Source organism: Ammodytes marinus, assembly GCF_949987685.1.
Source record: "Ammodytes marinus genome assembly, chromosome: 13".
Classification (NCBI taxonomy): Eukaryota; Metazoa; Chordata; class Actinopteri; order Uranoscopiformes; family Ammodytidae; genus Ammodytes; species Ammodytes marinus.
Window position 1 is genome coordinate 26,654,562 of NC_137217.1, and position 16,527 is coordinate 26,671,088.

Below are 16,527 nucleotides of genomic sequence, written 5' to 3' on the forward strand. Positions count from 1 at the left end.
CGCCTGTGGGCGGACTACGCTGCTCCCTTCTCGGCTTCTGATTGGTCCGTGGCGTAGTACAGTAATGTCGCTGATTGGTTGCAAGCTTGTGCATGGGTCGTGCCATCCTCCAATCAGGTGAGACATATATTAGAATGGGTAAAAGTTTTTAATTTATTTTTTTCCTGAAAATTAAAACATAAAAAATAAAGGCAACCAAACCCAAAGTCATTTTCATTTGAAATTTAATTTGTATTATAATATTTATAAGCTTAAATGTGCAATATCACTAGCCTGGCACCGCCCCCCTACCTACTTCCGCTCAATTTTCATTTCACTTCTGTACAAATGAAATTAAGTACATGGTCTGGTTGGACCAGGCTACATTCACTACAATATCACTGTTCATCTTGAAATATCAGTTGATTGTGATAAAATTGTGTGCCTTGTATAGAGTTTACAGTCACAATGTGACCTGTAAATTGAAACTGAACTATATGTCAGTGTCCATGTATCTTTAAATATGTTATCACCTGTGCATGATAGTTTTGGCATATTTTGTTCATATATTACACCTGCTACATGGGCAATAACGTTTATTTTGGTTGTGGTGAGATTAACTTCTGCTTTCCAGACATACATTTAAGTCTAAACATTTTCATGACAAGTACTTTAAAGCCACAATATGTAGTAATTTCACCTAATAAGAATATTTGACCATCTATGGATCTATGATTAAGACTCCATCTGCAGGGGATATATTGTGTTTTGATTAAAAAGCTCCACAACAGCTACTAATGGACCTTATGTTCCGAATGTTGTTACAACAGCTGGTTTCAAGGACAATAGTGTACTTTCAATCTAATAAATAGCTAATACAGAGGTTTATTGTCTAGCTTTGAATCCCAAAATGTGTTTTTCCTCTGTGTCCATCTTTCTGCCTACATTGATAGTGTGTTGTTCTGTGGGAGTTCCTAAGCAAGAAAAATAAATGTGTGACTCAATGTTTTTAAGAAAATATTAAGAATGCACATGACAGAAAACCCACGCCATCATATTAAATGTGAAAAATAAACATTGTAAACATATGGACACTCCATTCAGCAGCGCTCCAATTTGTCGGAATTTATTTAAAAGAAAAAAAACACACAAGAAACAGTGAAAGGATGAAATTCCAGCCGGCCCTGTTTTTCGGGGACGCTACACATGCTCGCCAATTTGTCAGCTCCACTCCAAACTAGTTGACAAAAGGGCACGCAGGCCTATAAAACCTCCCACACACAGGGAAGAGATCCTGGTGAAAGCAGCAGCAAGCGGCATACAGTAGCTCCTGTGCCCCCCTTCTCACCTCCTCCCTCACCCCCTCCCTACTCCATGACTAAGTGATTTAGCCGGCTCTGGTGCAGGCTGCCTCTCACTTTACAATGCCTGCCTAGGTTAGTGACAGAGCGGGGAGGGTGGCAGCAGAGAAAAGAGTGGAGGAAAAAAAACACATTTACAATGCGGCTTACACACGGACGTCCCCCCCCCCCAGCCCCCCCCATCTGCACAGACGGCGCCCATCCTTGGGATTGATGTGTGGTATGCAAAGTTTTCGGGTGTAATTTGGGCACCGGAGAGAAGGGAGAAAGAAAGAAAGACAGAAAGAAAGCGAGAGGGCAAGTCTGTGTATGTCGGAGGGTGTACGAGGAGGGGGGGGTATAGATGGGGCTGGGGCTCCTCTCTTTGAGTCAATAGTGTTCCGGCAGCTGAGGTTCTTTATGAGGGGAACAATCTGGAGGGTCTTGTCAGAGTGCCGAGCAGCTGCTGTTTTCTGGGCGAGTTTCTTTCATGGACCACAGGCCTGGAGTTGGCTGGTTGAATACAGACGCACCCTCCCCACCACCCCTTACCCCCTCTACCCCTTATCCTTCTCCAATTCCTCATCCCCAAAAACCACCTCCCCTCCCTCCTCGCACTGGAAGACCTCCTTGTACAATGCCAGATGAAAAAGAGGCACAGAGGAACATGAAGAGAGCAAGGGAACGTTTGTTATTGTGCGCTACACTCCATCCTTTCACCCTGTGTTACCGTCCTTTAACCCCAAAACTACTTTGCTGAGGTATGTGAAGATCCTTTTTTCGTTAAGACAAACTCAGACGTTAAATATAGTGTATTAAAATACAAGCCACAAAATAGATATATTGGCACTTGTGATCACATCTTTTACAACCTGATGAGTGAGTGAACATTTGATTTTGTGTTTGTTTTTTTAATAGATCATAATAAAACCATAATCATAAGCCTGATTCAGGTTAGATCGGAAGAGGTTGATTACAGCAAAGCCTCTTGTGTTGTGTTTCTCCTGAGTGGAATTTATATTAGCAGAGCGGTGAGTTTGCATTTGCTCCCTTTCTGTCATTGATTCAGTTAGTGAGATCAGTTAACACACACACGACCGTGCACGCAAACACACTCTCACTCTCACACACACACACACACACACACACACACACACACACACACACACACACACACACACACACACACACACACACACACACACACACACACACACACACACACACACACACACACACACACACACACACACACACGCACATGCACACAACCTCCCTTCTTCATATAGGGCTCTGTTACAACACTACATTCACTAGCCTATAACTTTAACAGTATGTCATTCTATTCCAGCAGCTAACTCCGGAGAAGGCCTGCTGCTTGCTCCCTTTGTCCCCCTGGCCCAGTTGTCGGTGTGGAGGGGTGGGCGGCTGCAGCAGTAGTGAACCTGCGCTGGGTTGGCGTTGGGCTTGGGGCTGGTGTTTTGGCGTCAGTTTGCGACAGGCGTCCGCGTTCTCCTGTTTAGCTGCTGTCTGAAGGCACCAGGTTCCCCGTGGTGTCCAGCTGCATGCATTTACACGTGCACGCCGACACTGGGCACTCTGTGTGGTCTCTGTAACGGACACATGAACGTCAGTTAAAAGAACGACGGCATGGTGATAATTAAAAACTGTGTAAACAATATACGATATCGGAGTCTGTATTGTATATCCTGGCTGTAAAAATACAAAAGGGAATTGCAGTTATTTTGTGTACCGTCCTGTCATTGAATTCATCATCAATTAAAAGGGAATATAGTAAAGCACTTGAAAAAAGCCAAGCAAAGAGGGTGTTACGGTAGATCTATTCTTTCTATCGGACATTGTCTTTGTTAGTGATAAATAACTACTGTTTACACGTAGGCTACTGTTTAAGGGAAGGTGTTCAGCTTTACCCTCAAATACGTAGCATGATCGCTTCCAAACCAGCTTGTTTATATTGTAACTATACATTCACAGAAAGACAAGACATTTTTTGTGCAGAGAGGAGAGAAGCACGTGTCCACTTTGGGTTTGAAACAGGACCTCTAACAACGGTAGGAATTGCTGTTGATCAAACAATAATCTGCCCCTTCAGAACATTGTGAAAGAAAATTTAAGCAGGACCCCCTGGTCAGGGCAGGGCAAGTGAAGTGAGACCCTGTTTCCACCTGGGATTAACATCTGACTTTTTGAATATAGTTACAAGTGGCCAGCTCTCAGTCCGTGTGTTCCCACTTGTATTTTCAAATGTGACTTCTCTGTCTACTTGTGATCCGCTGTATTTAAATCAACACGTACATAATTTCCGTTTGCATTGCTGTTTTTAACCGGTGGGGTTCAAACAAGTAAACATACAGGGCTGTACAGTGCCACAGTTTTAATCGCATTTGCTATTAAAATGCATTAAGCCTACATGCGAAGATAATTACCAGTCTAGGTTGACGAGATAGGCTACTGTCTCATTTAGACAAGGAGGAGCGATGCACAACACTGCTTAGAGGGCTCTACATTAACACTCGCCAAATGCGGGAAATATCATAGATAGAAGGCCTATATAAAAGTAAAAACTCTTAGGCGAGTAAGTTATTACGCCTCTTTGGTTGGTGAAAGATGTGTGTTTGCCGGGCGGCTTTTCTAACGTTTGCTACACTCTTGTCACAACCACCAGTAGCCTACACGGCTTTCTATATGCAGTTAAGATACTGCATATATGCGAACAGAATATTTCCTGTGCGCCTTCACATTAAAAGCCTGTTACTAGCCAAACGCGAGTTGACTTTTATTCTTAAGCAGATAAGAACAGGAAGTTGTTGCCTTGCAGCTCTCCAGTCAATAGCAGCGATTTCCGTGTTTTCAGATTTACGCAGTGAAATGAAAACAGAGGACAGAAAGTTTGTCATTTACAATACTGGCGGATGCAACTAACGTTCATGAGGCTTCTATAAAAGCTGTATGAACGCCAGTGATGCATTTTCAACGTATTTCCGCTCAGGCAGGGGGCAGCAGTTGAGTAGGCGGTCCCTAATGTGACCAAAAACCACATAGGTGTTCCCACTACAAAATTAATGTGGATACAAGCGACACAACCGACGTAAACCACCTCCGAATGTGGTTTTTGTGATCCGATCTCAATGCGTCTTGAGAGTGTTTTCACCTGTAGTCAGAGCTGTATTCATGTGATCCGATTCCAAAAGTCAGATGTTAATGCCAAGTGGAAACGGGGTCTGAGGGTGTATTCACACATGCTGTGTTTAGTTCGGTTGAAACGAACTCAGGTGCACTTCCACCTTCGGTGCGCATCTTTCAGACAGGTGTGAATACAGCAATCGCACTCGGGGGCGGACCAAACAAACGCTCCGAGACCCAGCTGAAGAGGTAGTCTCGATGCGCTTCAAAACGCACTCTGCTGCAGTTCGTTTGTGGTGTGAATTTGTCCGGACTCGATCCGACCCAATTGCAGGAAGCACTGCGCCTTTTCTTTCTTTTCTTTTTTAATAAATCGCCATCAGCTTCACATTATGGGAAAGTGTTGTTGTCGCCATTGTTAGGAAGATTAGTTGTGGTTTGACCGGGAGCCCCGAGCGAAAATATTACATTTGATAATGACGCGTGCGGATCAGCGATCAGATGGAGAGGAGCGTCTCCCGTAGCCTACAGTGCCAACAGGTTCACGCTGCGCTTTGCATGAAGTGTGTTTTTTTATTGTTCTTCCCAACGGGACCGTCAATACTGTCCCCGTGTCAGTTTGGTGCTGAACTGCGCCGAACTGACACCCAGCTGATACACTGCTTAATCAGCTGTGTTTCAGTTTGAGCCTATTCTTCACGCGAGCCGCGCGTCCAGCAGCAAACATACAGTAAAAAATGATGTTTCACATCGTAGGCTAGAAGCCACATAACCTGGCATTGTCACAGGGCTACATATTATAACCATATGAAACAACAATAATTTGATGTTTTTCTTCTTTATTTATAGGCTAGATGTAGGCATTTTTATTATTTTTAACCCCATATTATATCAATGATAAATTCGCAGTTTTTACTTCTAACTGCCTACCTCCAGTCGTAAGTTGCTTTGGATAAAAGCGTCTGATAAAAATGTAATGTAATGTTTAGTATGTTCACATATGCATGGAGATGATGTACACATCCAGCTAGACCCACCTGAACCAGCTGAGCATGTGTCCCGCGTGGCCGCCATGGCGACAGTTGTGACACCAGGTGAACCAGTTGTTGAACTGAGCCAGTTTGTTCTCCCTTGTCAAATCCACCTTCTCGTCGGACTTCCCCGTTCCTGCCGTAGGAGAGTTATCCATGTGTCAATATTAACAATCCATAAAATCTCTATTAACATGAGTGACGTCACAGAAATAAGGAAACTTGATGAAACTAAACAGCAACATGCACCTGCCCATAAATGCTGATAAAGGTTCACACTTACTCCCATGCAAATGCTCAGTTAGGTAATTATTTTACCATGCCTTGTCTGTTTGCAATGCATCTGTATATTTCTCCAATAAAACCATCTTTAATGGCAATTATCTCAACATTAGTAGTTTTTTTTTCTCAATATACTGAACCAAAAATCTAAACTTCTTAACACTTACATCAACTAAACATTCCTAACGCATTCTTAGCACTATTCTGCATCCAAAATCTGTACTTCAAATACTTTGGACACTCATATGTTGTAAAAATGTAACAGATTTCAACTCTGGCTTTATTCAACACTTAGTTTTTGTTTTGTTTTTATATGCAAATGTGCACATAATTCCCGGTAGTTAGACCTTGCAACATTTGCATATTTATTCAAACATTTCTGAGAAAATCGTAACACAAAAAAAATATTGTATTAATGTAAACAATCAACTGACAAAACTTTCATGAACTTTCATGAATCTATGCCAGTTACTGTAAATACCCCCTGAGCATCTGTCTACATACTCTACACAGGGCCAGTTTTACCTGGGCAGTTAGACACAGGTGTGCCCATGTTCATGAGGCAGAGGGCACAGCGTGGCAGAGGCTTTCTGCAGCCGGGGCAACTGGTGACTTTGGACTTGGTCGGCGAACCGCTGACTCCGTACTGACTGAAGCCTCGGCCCTGGTGAGGCAACGCAGAGCAGCTGTACGAGATGGACTTCCCGCAGAAGTTGCAGCTCACAAACACCTGTCGCACAGAGAGAATGAAGAGTAAAGGTCGTTTGATAAGAAAACCTGTGAACGTGAAGGTAGAATCAACACGCACACGCTCACCAGCTGTCTGCATTTACACTTGGCAGGCGAGAGGGAGATAAGTGTTAGATAATACTACGGCAATAATCCCAACAAGCTTAACCGTGAATATTGGAATGTCGTGATGCAGTTAGTAAAGTGAGGTCCGATTTTTGTTTGTAGCACCAGTATAATCATACTCGCACATAAAAACCTTTTTTTGTTTTAGGGGTTATTAAAGGTGGAGTGAACCATTTTGGAGAATGCTTGTCAAAATCACTTTGTAGAAATCCGAGAATATCTCCTCATGATCAGCTACCTGTCGATACTGTGTCTGCTCCAAAAGAAAAAATATCTGGTTTTAATGCACAACCTCTCAGGTTAACGGGTATGTAAATAAATGAGGCCCACTGTAGCTAGCAACATGACCATTTACAGAGGCTAGGATGTGTTGTATGGTGGTGGATCATGAGGAGATATACACAGATTTTGACCAAAAAAATATTTTGACAACAAACATTCTCCAGAATTGCTGACTTCACCTTTAAGTACAGTCTCACTAACTACAACATAGGTTTGATGACGAGTGTGAGAGCAGAGCTGTGTGTGTGTGTGTGTTACGAACTTGGCTTACACATAGCTTGGCAGATACTACTTGTGTTGTAACAAACAAAGCAAGCATACTATTTACTTATGAGGAAAGAAATGTTTACTACAGACTGTCACTGTCATTGTAATAATGTCTAACAGGGATAGTAAACATGCATTTCCAAGAATGTTATCAAAACCTAACCAGTAACATATAATTAATGACTGACATTATCAGATGGAGTATTTATAGCTCTAACGTATGATAACACGTATCATAAAACATGGCAATGCAGCAAATTTAAGCAGACATTTTCTTTTGATAAATGACCAAAATAAATAAAAAAAAAAATAAAAAAAAAATATAGTATTAATAATCAGAATGTGTTCATCATTTTTGTTGGGTTAGTCAGTCAATGTTGTTTCAGCAGTAGAAATATTTAATCGTCAATGATGTCTGTTACCTGGGCTAGTGGTTTGGAGCTGGGGTCCAGCTTCCCTCTGTGGATGTCAAACTCGGCCCGTTTGTGCCAGAATCTCCACGCGTCCAACAGGTTGCGGTAGTTTTCGATCCAGCATTGGACTCGGGGGTCTTTCAACACGTCACCAGGGGAACCCTATAAGAAGATGACAGTATTTACATAATGTCACATCTTCACTTCAGTTTACATGAACAACTGTTGGCATTTGAAGAATTTTTTTTTTTATCAAAATATTAGTTAAAAAATAAAAGACTTACACATTATCAATCAGAATGAGTTTTTTTTTTATGAGCCCAATTTACCAGTAGTTAAATATTCTTATCATAATTTCAATAATATGAACAAAACAACATGAAGGTATCATCAATTCAGTTTAAACTAGACTGTATTTTATTGACGTTCCTTGGTCAGTTTGGGCAATAATATGGAGAAAATCCAGCGTTTTCAAGTAATGTGTTCAGATTTGAGGTACATTTTAAAATCAAGCATTTTAACTTTCAACTCTGTACGCACCCTCCCTGCCTCTTGCCGCACCCATGGTAAAAAATGTAAAAGAACAAGTGTGTGAGGTAAATGCAAACAGTGCATAGGTGGTGGATGCCTTATACACACTGCTGTACTCTATTCGGGAGCAGGTTAGGACAAAAACACAATCAGGTAAACTGAGAGAGTTGTTCTACAGCATGTTCTAAAGTTAAAGACCTGTTCCACAACTATATTTGCTTAAGTATTGCTTTATAGGAACAAGGCCATGAGAGCAAACAAGAATCTTGCTTCATATGGTTACAGTGGTAATTGTGTTCAGACTAACGGCTGTGGACTTATAGAAATGAACAGGCAAGTTTTAGCATGTGCCTTGATCTCTGCAAAGGGTGCAATCAAAAACCAAAGGCTCATTCTTTGTTCTTAAGATTAAGATAACCTTGTATTTTGGGGTCATTTACTGCGGTCCGGTTGGGCTGTTCCCCTGCCCTTTTCAACAATAGGAACCCAGTCTGTGGCTTTGAATGATTCAAATGTCATTGTTCTCACCTCTCGCAGTGAACCAAATTAAGTGGTTTAAGGGTGAGTTGGCAATTCGGGTTCAACCATGGGCCTGTTTCTTCTAACAATGTTCCAGTGTGTTTTGAAAATGTGTGGTGGAGATGCAGGAGTGTTTTCGTTCGTGCTATAATAATTTATATGAGAATACTTTGACTTCCAAAACAGCTTGAGAATTGGATCTGAGACCAGATGTATTTTCTTCCATTTGTTTTGATTGTGCTTAAAGAGTCATAGCAGTTTATGTTACTGTAAAACTAAATGATTGAGTCAAATAGTAAACATGTATGTCCTGTGTTGCACTTTGAGACAGGTTTACTTGATAGGCCATCCACAAACAGTGTTTTTTTTTTGTTTTTTTTTAATGGTAGAATGAGTTGTTGGCATCAGTGCCTTAGAAAAATAAGATAAAAGTTAGACTTTGTGATTTTGAGGCACAAATGTGTCATGGTCGAGATGTCGAAAACAAAACTGTGTATTTATATAATGTGTATTTTGGCAAGATTGTCTCATTGAAATCTATTTCCCTTTTGGGAGAGTGAAAGTGAGCGAGTAGAAAAACAAGAAAAACTAACATAGCCAGACAAAACAAATACACAACAAGACAAAAAAGGACGCATAATAATAACAAACATGTTTCAGGCAATCATTGACATCCTATGTCATATAATTAACACCTTTGAAATGATGATACCTTCACTCTTTATACAGTGCAGTATAGCCATTAGTCGAGCTTAGAGAGTCCTTTTTTTAGGTGAAATTAGGTGGTAGCTAGTCAATATCTACCCAAATTTACCGCAGTCTTGAACTGTCAACTTTATTCTGGACACAGGGCCCATGGCACTGTTCATCTGTGTGTCGGTACCTTCAGCATGCAGAAGCTGGCCGTCTGAACGTCCCCCGTCCTGTCCACAAAGCTTTCTATCAGGTCCACGCCATCTTTAGTCAGACCAGTCAGCAGGATGCCTTCCAGGTTCCCCGACGCCTTCATCTCATTGGTCAGTTTGTCGATGTATCGAGGAAGCTGCAGACAAATCCCCACAGAGATATTCAGTTCATAGATGAGGCAAGGCACGGCAAGTGTATTTATATAGCACAATTCCGACACAAGGCCATTCAAAGTGCTTTACAAGGTTGTCAAATACATCAAGATTAAAATTCATCAAAAATAGAATAGACCTTAGAAAGGGAATTTTAAAAAATGAATTCAAATAAAATCAAATTAAAAAATAATTAAAGGCTGCAACATAATAATCTCCATTTAAAGCAACTCAAGTAGTGCTACAGTGTATGACATCTGCATAACTTCAGTAAGGCATCATGAGGAGGAGTAGGACATAATGTGTTTTGTTACCTGTGCGTCGCTGAGAAACATACAGGCAAAGGCTACTCGGTCACGCACAGCAACACTGCTCTCATACTGAAACACAGGCAGAAAAAATTAGACTTAACTTGTCATTTCATAAATCAATACATTGGATCACAATTTGGGGTGAAAAAGTCTTCAGTTTGCTTCTTACAATTCAGTACATAGATTATGTATCTTCGTATTGGCATTACTAATTCTTTGCTTGTAATGTTATGCATACAAGATAGAAAGATTGATTTTACATGAATTGATAGTGATGGATGATAGATATGTAACATAGCTATTTATGTCAGATGTCCCAATAAAGACCTTTGGAGCCTAACTACCTTGTCAATAACTCAATTCATGTGAGACAATCCTGTTATGTTGTTGCTTTAAAAAAAACGGTATAAATGTCAAAGGTTCAATATGTTAGCCACCTCCGAAGAGGCACAAGTTTAGTATCTGTAATACTTTAATACAAAAACTTAGCTTGTGTTTTAAATTACTTTTGAACTTGTAATAACTGTTCCTAATGCTGTGTAAACAGCATGGATAGGTAGCTACTAGCTAGCTAACATGTTTTTGTTATTTTTTGTGTTTTTATAACAAGGTTTTGGGATTTGCAATAATTCTAAAATCATCAGTCAAGTGTCAGATCATCATTCGATGGGATATGCTACATTCCTATTCATCTGATCTGTAAACTTTTTCCATTAACTGGGAACAAAATGTTCACTTTTCCCTATTTTCTTAATTTTTCATAGTTTTTTGCAATAAAGCCATGATATTACGTGATAGTAATAGATCATATACCAGCACGCCATCGTAGGCTCCGGGTTCACTTGTGAGGAAGGCAAACATGACGCAGAGGTAGGGGTTCTTCAGCTGCAGCCTGAGAGAGCTGCACATCTCCCTCCATAGAGACGACTTCTCATCTGTGTAGCCCGACAACGCCATGGCAACTACATTCAGGTTCAGATCACCTGTGAAGAATAAAAAGAAGTGTTTAGACTGTATGTACACTGTGATTTCTGTTTTTGTTGTTGCTCCGTTCAGTGCACACAACATCTAGTTACGGTAGGTCATCCCGTCATCGACAGCTGCGCTTTTGATTCCTTCCATTTTCCCTGTTATAGGGTTTTTTGGGGAAGGTGTTCCTTGTCTGAATGAATGGTGGAGTCAGCCATTCTGGAGAACGCTTGTTGTCAAAATCACTTCAGCCCACACACACAGTATGGACTGGTATTGGACAATGAGTAGATAGATACAGTATTCACTGATTTCGACAAAAGTTATTTTGACAACCAGCGTTCTCCAGAATCGCCGACTCCACCTTTAAGGGTCTAAGGACAGAGCGTACTGTACTTTGTAACGGCTGTTAAGCCCTGAGGCAAAATGTGATCTATAAATTTAAGTGACTTGACAAGACCAGCAGGTTTATTCATTATCTGTGAAGTTTCTACTGTAAGTTTAACACTGTGGTCCATCAAGTTTTTTTATGATCTTCTTATACAATTCGTATAGGTTAGCTGGCTTTGTGGCTCATCGAAAGTAAACTCCCAAGACACAGGGATTACTTGAAGAAGCCTGAGCTCACATTTAAAACAACTCTATCATTCTTGGTCATGCCTCTGCCTTAATCAGGGAGTAGCATTTAAAACAAACTGTAAAGTTTAAAGCACCCTTTAAGAGCCCTTTAAATATCTTGCTTCTTCGGAGATACAGAGAGTTTCTTGGTACTGATTGTTGTGTATTGTTTATCAATCGTCTATCGAGCAATGCATTTTCAAAGACCAAAGTAATGTACAACTCATTCAATCCATATCAATTATTTAGACTTATCACTAATTCACATGTTAAAGCCAAAATGTTGTTATATACACTTCGATTTTTGAACAGAACCAACAAGATTATATCATGTTAATTGGGGAGCTTTAGAGGTGCAGGTAGGCAGATACTTTTTTTTAACATTTTGACAGAATATTAAACTACTCCTTTATCAGTAAACTCATTGTAACTTTAAATTGTGAGTTTTAGCTACATTTAAAGAAATGAAATAAGTGGCCAAAGTAGCAAATGCACTTTTTTTTATTAGCTTGTGGTAAAAGACTGGGAACATGGCAAACGTATGTCCACAAAACTGTTCATATCTTTGCATAAGTTTGTGGATCAGAATTACTACATTGCATTAAATCATAGCTGCTCTTTGCGAATATAAACCAAACCACTGTAAGAGTGGAAGTGGCTCTGTTGACACACCTGTTCTAATGAATACAACATCAGTCATGTTAGGGACAACACTCATTAGAACACACAGCAAAAGGACGTTTGACCTACATTGGTGGAATTTTTCTTAGTCAAGACGTTATACTCAAGACTTTATATTTATCAGTAACGTACATTAATATATTTACTACATTTCTAAACAGACTGAAAATTATGAAAAAGTATTTTAAAATGTTAATGCACGCTCTAGACCTGAGTCTGGTTGACATAGCTTTATAAATATTACTCAGATCATTTCCTATTGAGGCAATGTGACATACACACAATTACACTGTGGCAGATCACAAGTGTTAATCAACAGGGTCTCAGAGAAGAAAAAGGCAACTTGAATGAATAATACAAAATAATTGCTTGTTTCAGCCCAAATGTACAAAAATGAATTAAGTTTTATTTGTTATTTTTTAAACATGTGAGACTTTATTTTGTTGTTGTGAATAAATAAACCAAAGTAAATTAACCAATAAAATAGATAAAATAAACCAAAGAAATATTTCACCAATTTAACATGTCCAAAAATAAGGAGTAGTAAGAAGTATATACTTATTCATTTTTGTTAGACAGCATTACAGGTATAATAGTGTGTTTGGTCTGAAACATTCCTCCTTCCAGTCAGTCAACACTTGTCTTCCTCTCCCTCCCCCTTACACACACACACACACACACACACACACACACACACACACACACACACACACACACACACACACACACACACACACACACACACACACACACACACACACACACACACACACACACACACACACACACACACACACACACACACACACACACACACACACACACACACACACACACAATAAGACACACACTGACCCTTCTCAGCGGTGGCTCCCTTGTTGAGTATCTGGATGGCCCGTCGTATGTCCAGGTTAAACAGGGCTACAGCAGCGGCCCGTTCCCACTCTCTCTCCTGCTCCAGAGACCTCAGGAAGACCTCCACGTCGAGGTCTGGACCGCGGCCGATCCAGCCACACAGCCTCAGGGCCAGCAGACGCTCCTCACTCAGGAACCGAGGGACGTCCGTCTGACGGTCCGACCCGATCCAACACCGCCGGTTCTCTGTTGTGCCTAGGGGAACAAGGATGACACGTGAAGAACAAGCAATTCTTAATGTTTACATATACTATTTAGCTTTGTATATAACGCATGTCCTTTGTTTAAAAAGGGTTATGCATTATAAACAAGAGCATCAGCCTATACCTGTTTCGGACAGCAGGGATCCTGAATTGTTGTGTCATATGTCAATGAATTGTCAATGTCATATGATTTGTTAATATATTGTCATTGGGCAATTATATTGTTGTTGAAAGAAGTCAGTCTGAAATAAAGTTTAAACTTCAAACATTCGGTACCAAGACAATCAGAGTCTCAGGGACTTACCTGAGCTGGTCTTTACAATGTTCTTGATCCCAGAGTGGACCACAGACTGTTTGTTCCCCTGCAGTTTCAGCTCCATGTCCCCTGCACACTGCTTCATATGTGAGGCTTGTATAGGAAATGTTACTGATATTGCAGTTCACACAAGATAATTAGTAACAAGACGATTAACTAAGGCATCAAGATCCCACCACTTCAAGAAGGACAAAAAGGATATAGAAGAGATCGTACCACAGAGACTTGAGCTGTGGGTCGTTGCCTCCTGCCAGCAGGTGGTTCTTCCACACCTGGACGGTATCGTGTCCGTACCGTGACTGAGCACGCTGCCTCATCTTAGTGGCGATGTCTTTCTCTATGATGCTCTCCAGTCCCTCTCCTCCATCCTCCACACAGTCATACAGGTGTCTGCCGCACGCCCACATTAACGAGGTGGTGGAGCTCCAAGCTAAAGAGATGCGTTCGAATACAGTGAAGTCAGTCATGACCCGGTTGGCTGCGGACACCACCACCATGCGGTTCTGAGTGGAGGGGTGCCACGCGAAGCTGCCGATCTGAGTGTCACAGGGCTGCACGCTGCGCTCGATGATGGTGGGCTCCGTCTCGTCGCCGATGGGCGTAGGGGTGTGCTGCATGTCGTACAGGCGGATGATGTTGCTGTCGCGGGTTAGAGTGGCGAGCAGGCCGGTACGGGTCGGACACCAAGCCACCTGTATATGAGAAAAGGAAAGGGTCATGTTGTTGGTTACCAAATTTCTGCCAATGAAATGTACCATATTTCACCAACAAATGACATCTTCAGAATGGAAAAAAAATAATTTTTTACTACCTTGTCATTTGCAAGTGGCTTCATCGTTTCAAGTGTTGTTATAACATTTTTTATTTTAAATATATTTGAATGAGAAATATTGAATATGTGTAATACATATACTGTTGCTAAAATAAAATAAACTGCATAATACCATGGGCTTCAGCTGAAATAATATTAAATACTAATTTCCTCAAGTCTCCAATGAAACACTTCTATATTTTATTATTTGCATATTTTATATGCACTGTTTGACCCACAAATGTAATGTTCACAAAATCTGAAGAACTCTAAACAGTGGAGATAAATAAACGTGTCTTGTTATTTTGTATACGTGTAATACATTCTGCTGCCCTAGAAAATAACAACAAGTGCATCGTACCTTGGTGAGGGGCTTGGGCTGCTCAGTGAGCGTGAGCACCGGCTTCTCAAACTTCCTCAGGTCCCAGATGGCCACCTGGCCCTCGTAGAAAGACGCCACGCGGTCGTGGAAGTGCGGGTCGACCGTCACGCCCTGGATGGCCTTGGTGTTCACAAAGGTTTTCTGGCTGGTGTTCCTCAGGTCAAATATAGCCAGGTTCCTGTGCATGCCCGCTAACAGCAGCTTAGGGTCACGGAGCAGCCAGCAGAGGGACAAGCATGCATCGTTCTGACCCAACTCATACAACGGCTTGGTCACTACGGAGCTCGAGTCCAAATCCACGGAATTCAGACGAATCTTCTCAGCGGTGACGCTGGTCTCCGGGGAGAACTTACTGCTGATGTCCCATATGAGGACAGAGAAGTCCGCCCTGTGTTTGTCCAACCCTGCTGCTAGCATGTTGCTATCTACAGGGTTCCAGGCTAAAGTGTTGCATTGACGGGCATGTTTCGGTACAAATTCCTTCCCCACCAGCTCTTTACAGGCTGAGTTGTGGCTCTGACCAAGGCTGGTGAGCACCACCCGGCCGTTGGCTTGTCCCACGGCTAGCAGACACTCTGGCTCGTGCTTTGGGTACCAGGCAACACATTTCATATAAGGGGTGTCAGAGTTGATGGCCAGTAGAGTAGCAGCAGTTTCTTCGGAGAGGGGCAGAGTGCCGGCTTTGGTTTCGGCGCTGCCCACAGGTCCGATGCGGTAGAGGCCCAGCTCAGAGTCACAGATGACATAGCGGTCCGGGTGGTGGGGAGACCACAGGATGTCCGGCTTGGAACCACTCATGGTTCAGGAGCAGCTACAAGGATCTCAAGGGAAAATGTCTTCTGCAACCTGCATATTTAATCAAAGTCATAGTCAACTTTACAGTCAATATCTGAAATTTATACATACAGAATAATCGAAGATATGTTTCTCATTGACCCACAGTGCAATAAAGTACAAGGGATTTAAAAATAAAAAAATATAAGTAGTCTAAACAACAAAAATAAGTTCTAAATAGTGCAAAATATAAGCCAAAACCAAGCAGTATAGAGAAACTATAACATTTGAAAATGTACCATATAAAGGGGTTTATTTAGCGTGTATTATCAATTATTTATTGTTGTTTTTATTGATTATTGATTTAAGATGTAATTGGTTTGCTCAAACTGAATTATGTTGAATATTATTGTGCAATGACAATAGAGGATCATTTGATCTAATAATCTAATAAAAACTAAACGAACGAAGATTTGCACATAGGAAGAAAAACTAGAGAAATAACACACCTCACCTTACTGTAACTAAGGTAGGTCGGCCAAAACACAACAATGAAATACCGCATACATGTCAAAGTAACGTTGACGTGTAAAAGTTTGTTGACATGCTAACTTATCCAAGCTAATGCTAACGAGTGAAGCACGTTTAGCTCGCGCAGGTTTAGCCAGACACTTTTGCAAACACTAAGCAACGTAGACAAAGCTGTGTACTTACAATCACGTAGTAGGTTTAAATGAGCAGGTGGATTAAGGTTTGTCACACACATGTCGCGATGGGGACATTTTTAGCCACAACTGAGTGTTGTGTGTTACATCAAAACATGTCCGGAGTGCTAGAAACGTCAGC

The 16,527-nt window shown here is 41.2% G+C and overlaps 1 protein-coding gene across 1 annotated transcript; it reads right to left on the reverse strand.

The window, feature by feature from the left end:
• Positions 1-2,506: 2,506 nt before the first annotated feature.
• On the reverse strand, positions 2,507-16,500 carry mios (missing oocyte, meiosis regulator, homolog). Its single transcript, XM_080040020.1, has 12 exons — positions 16,396-16,500; positions 14,887-15,753; positions 13,906-14,406; positions 13,703-13,790; positions 13,136-13,390; positions 10,826-10,995; positions 10,016-10,081; positions 9,527-9,685; positions 7,603-7,755; positions 6,302-6,506; positions 5,501-5,630; positions 2,507-2,929 (listed from the first exon to the last, which is right to left on the reverse strand). The coding sequence occupies exons 2-12, from the start codon at positions 15,703-15,705 to the stop codon at positions 2,839-2,841; spliced, it is 2,637 nt and encodes an 878-aa protein (XP_079896146.1). The 5' UTR covers positions 15,706-15,753; positions 16,396-16,500; the 3' UTR covers positions 2,507-2,838.
• Between the last annotated feature and the right edge of the window lie 27 nt (positions 16,501-16,527).

Coding starts and splice junctions, on each gene's coding strand:
- mios (XM_080040020.1), bottom strand. CDS start 15,705: ATGAGTGGTTCCAAGCCGGACATCCTGTGGTCTCCCCACCACCCGGAC. Junction 10,996..13,135: donor GGGAGCCACCGCTGAGAAGG/GTCAGTGTGTGT, acceptor TATTCTTCACAG/GTGATCTGAACCTGAATGTA. Junction 9,686..10,015: donor TGTTTCTCAGCGACGCACAG/GTAACAAAACAC, acceptor ATTTGTCTGCAG/CTTCCTCGATACATCGACAA.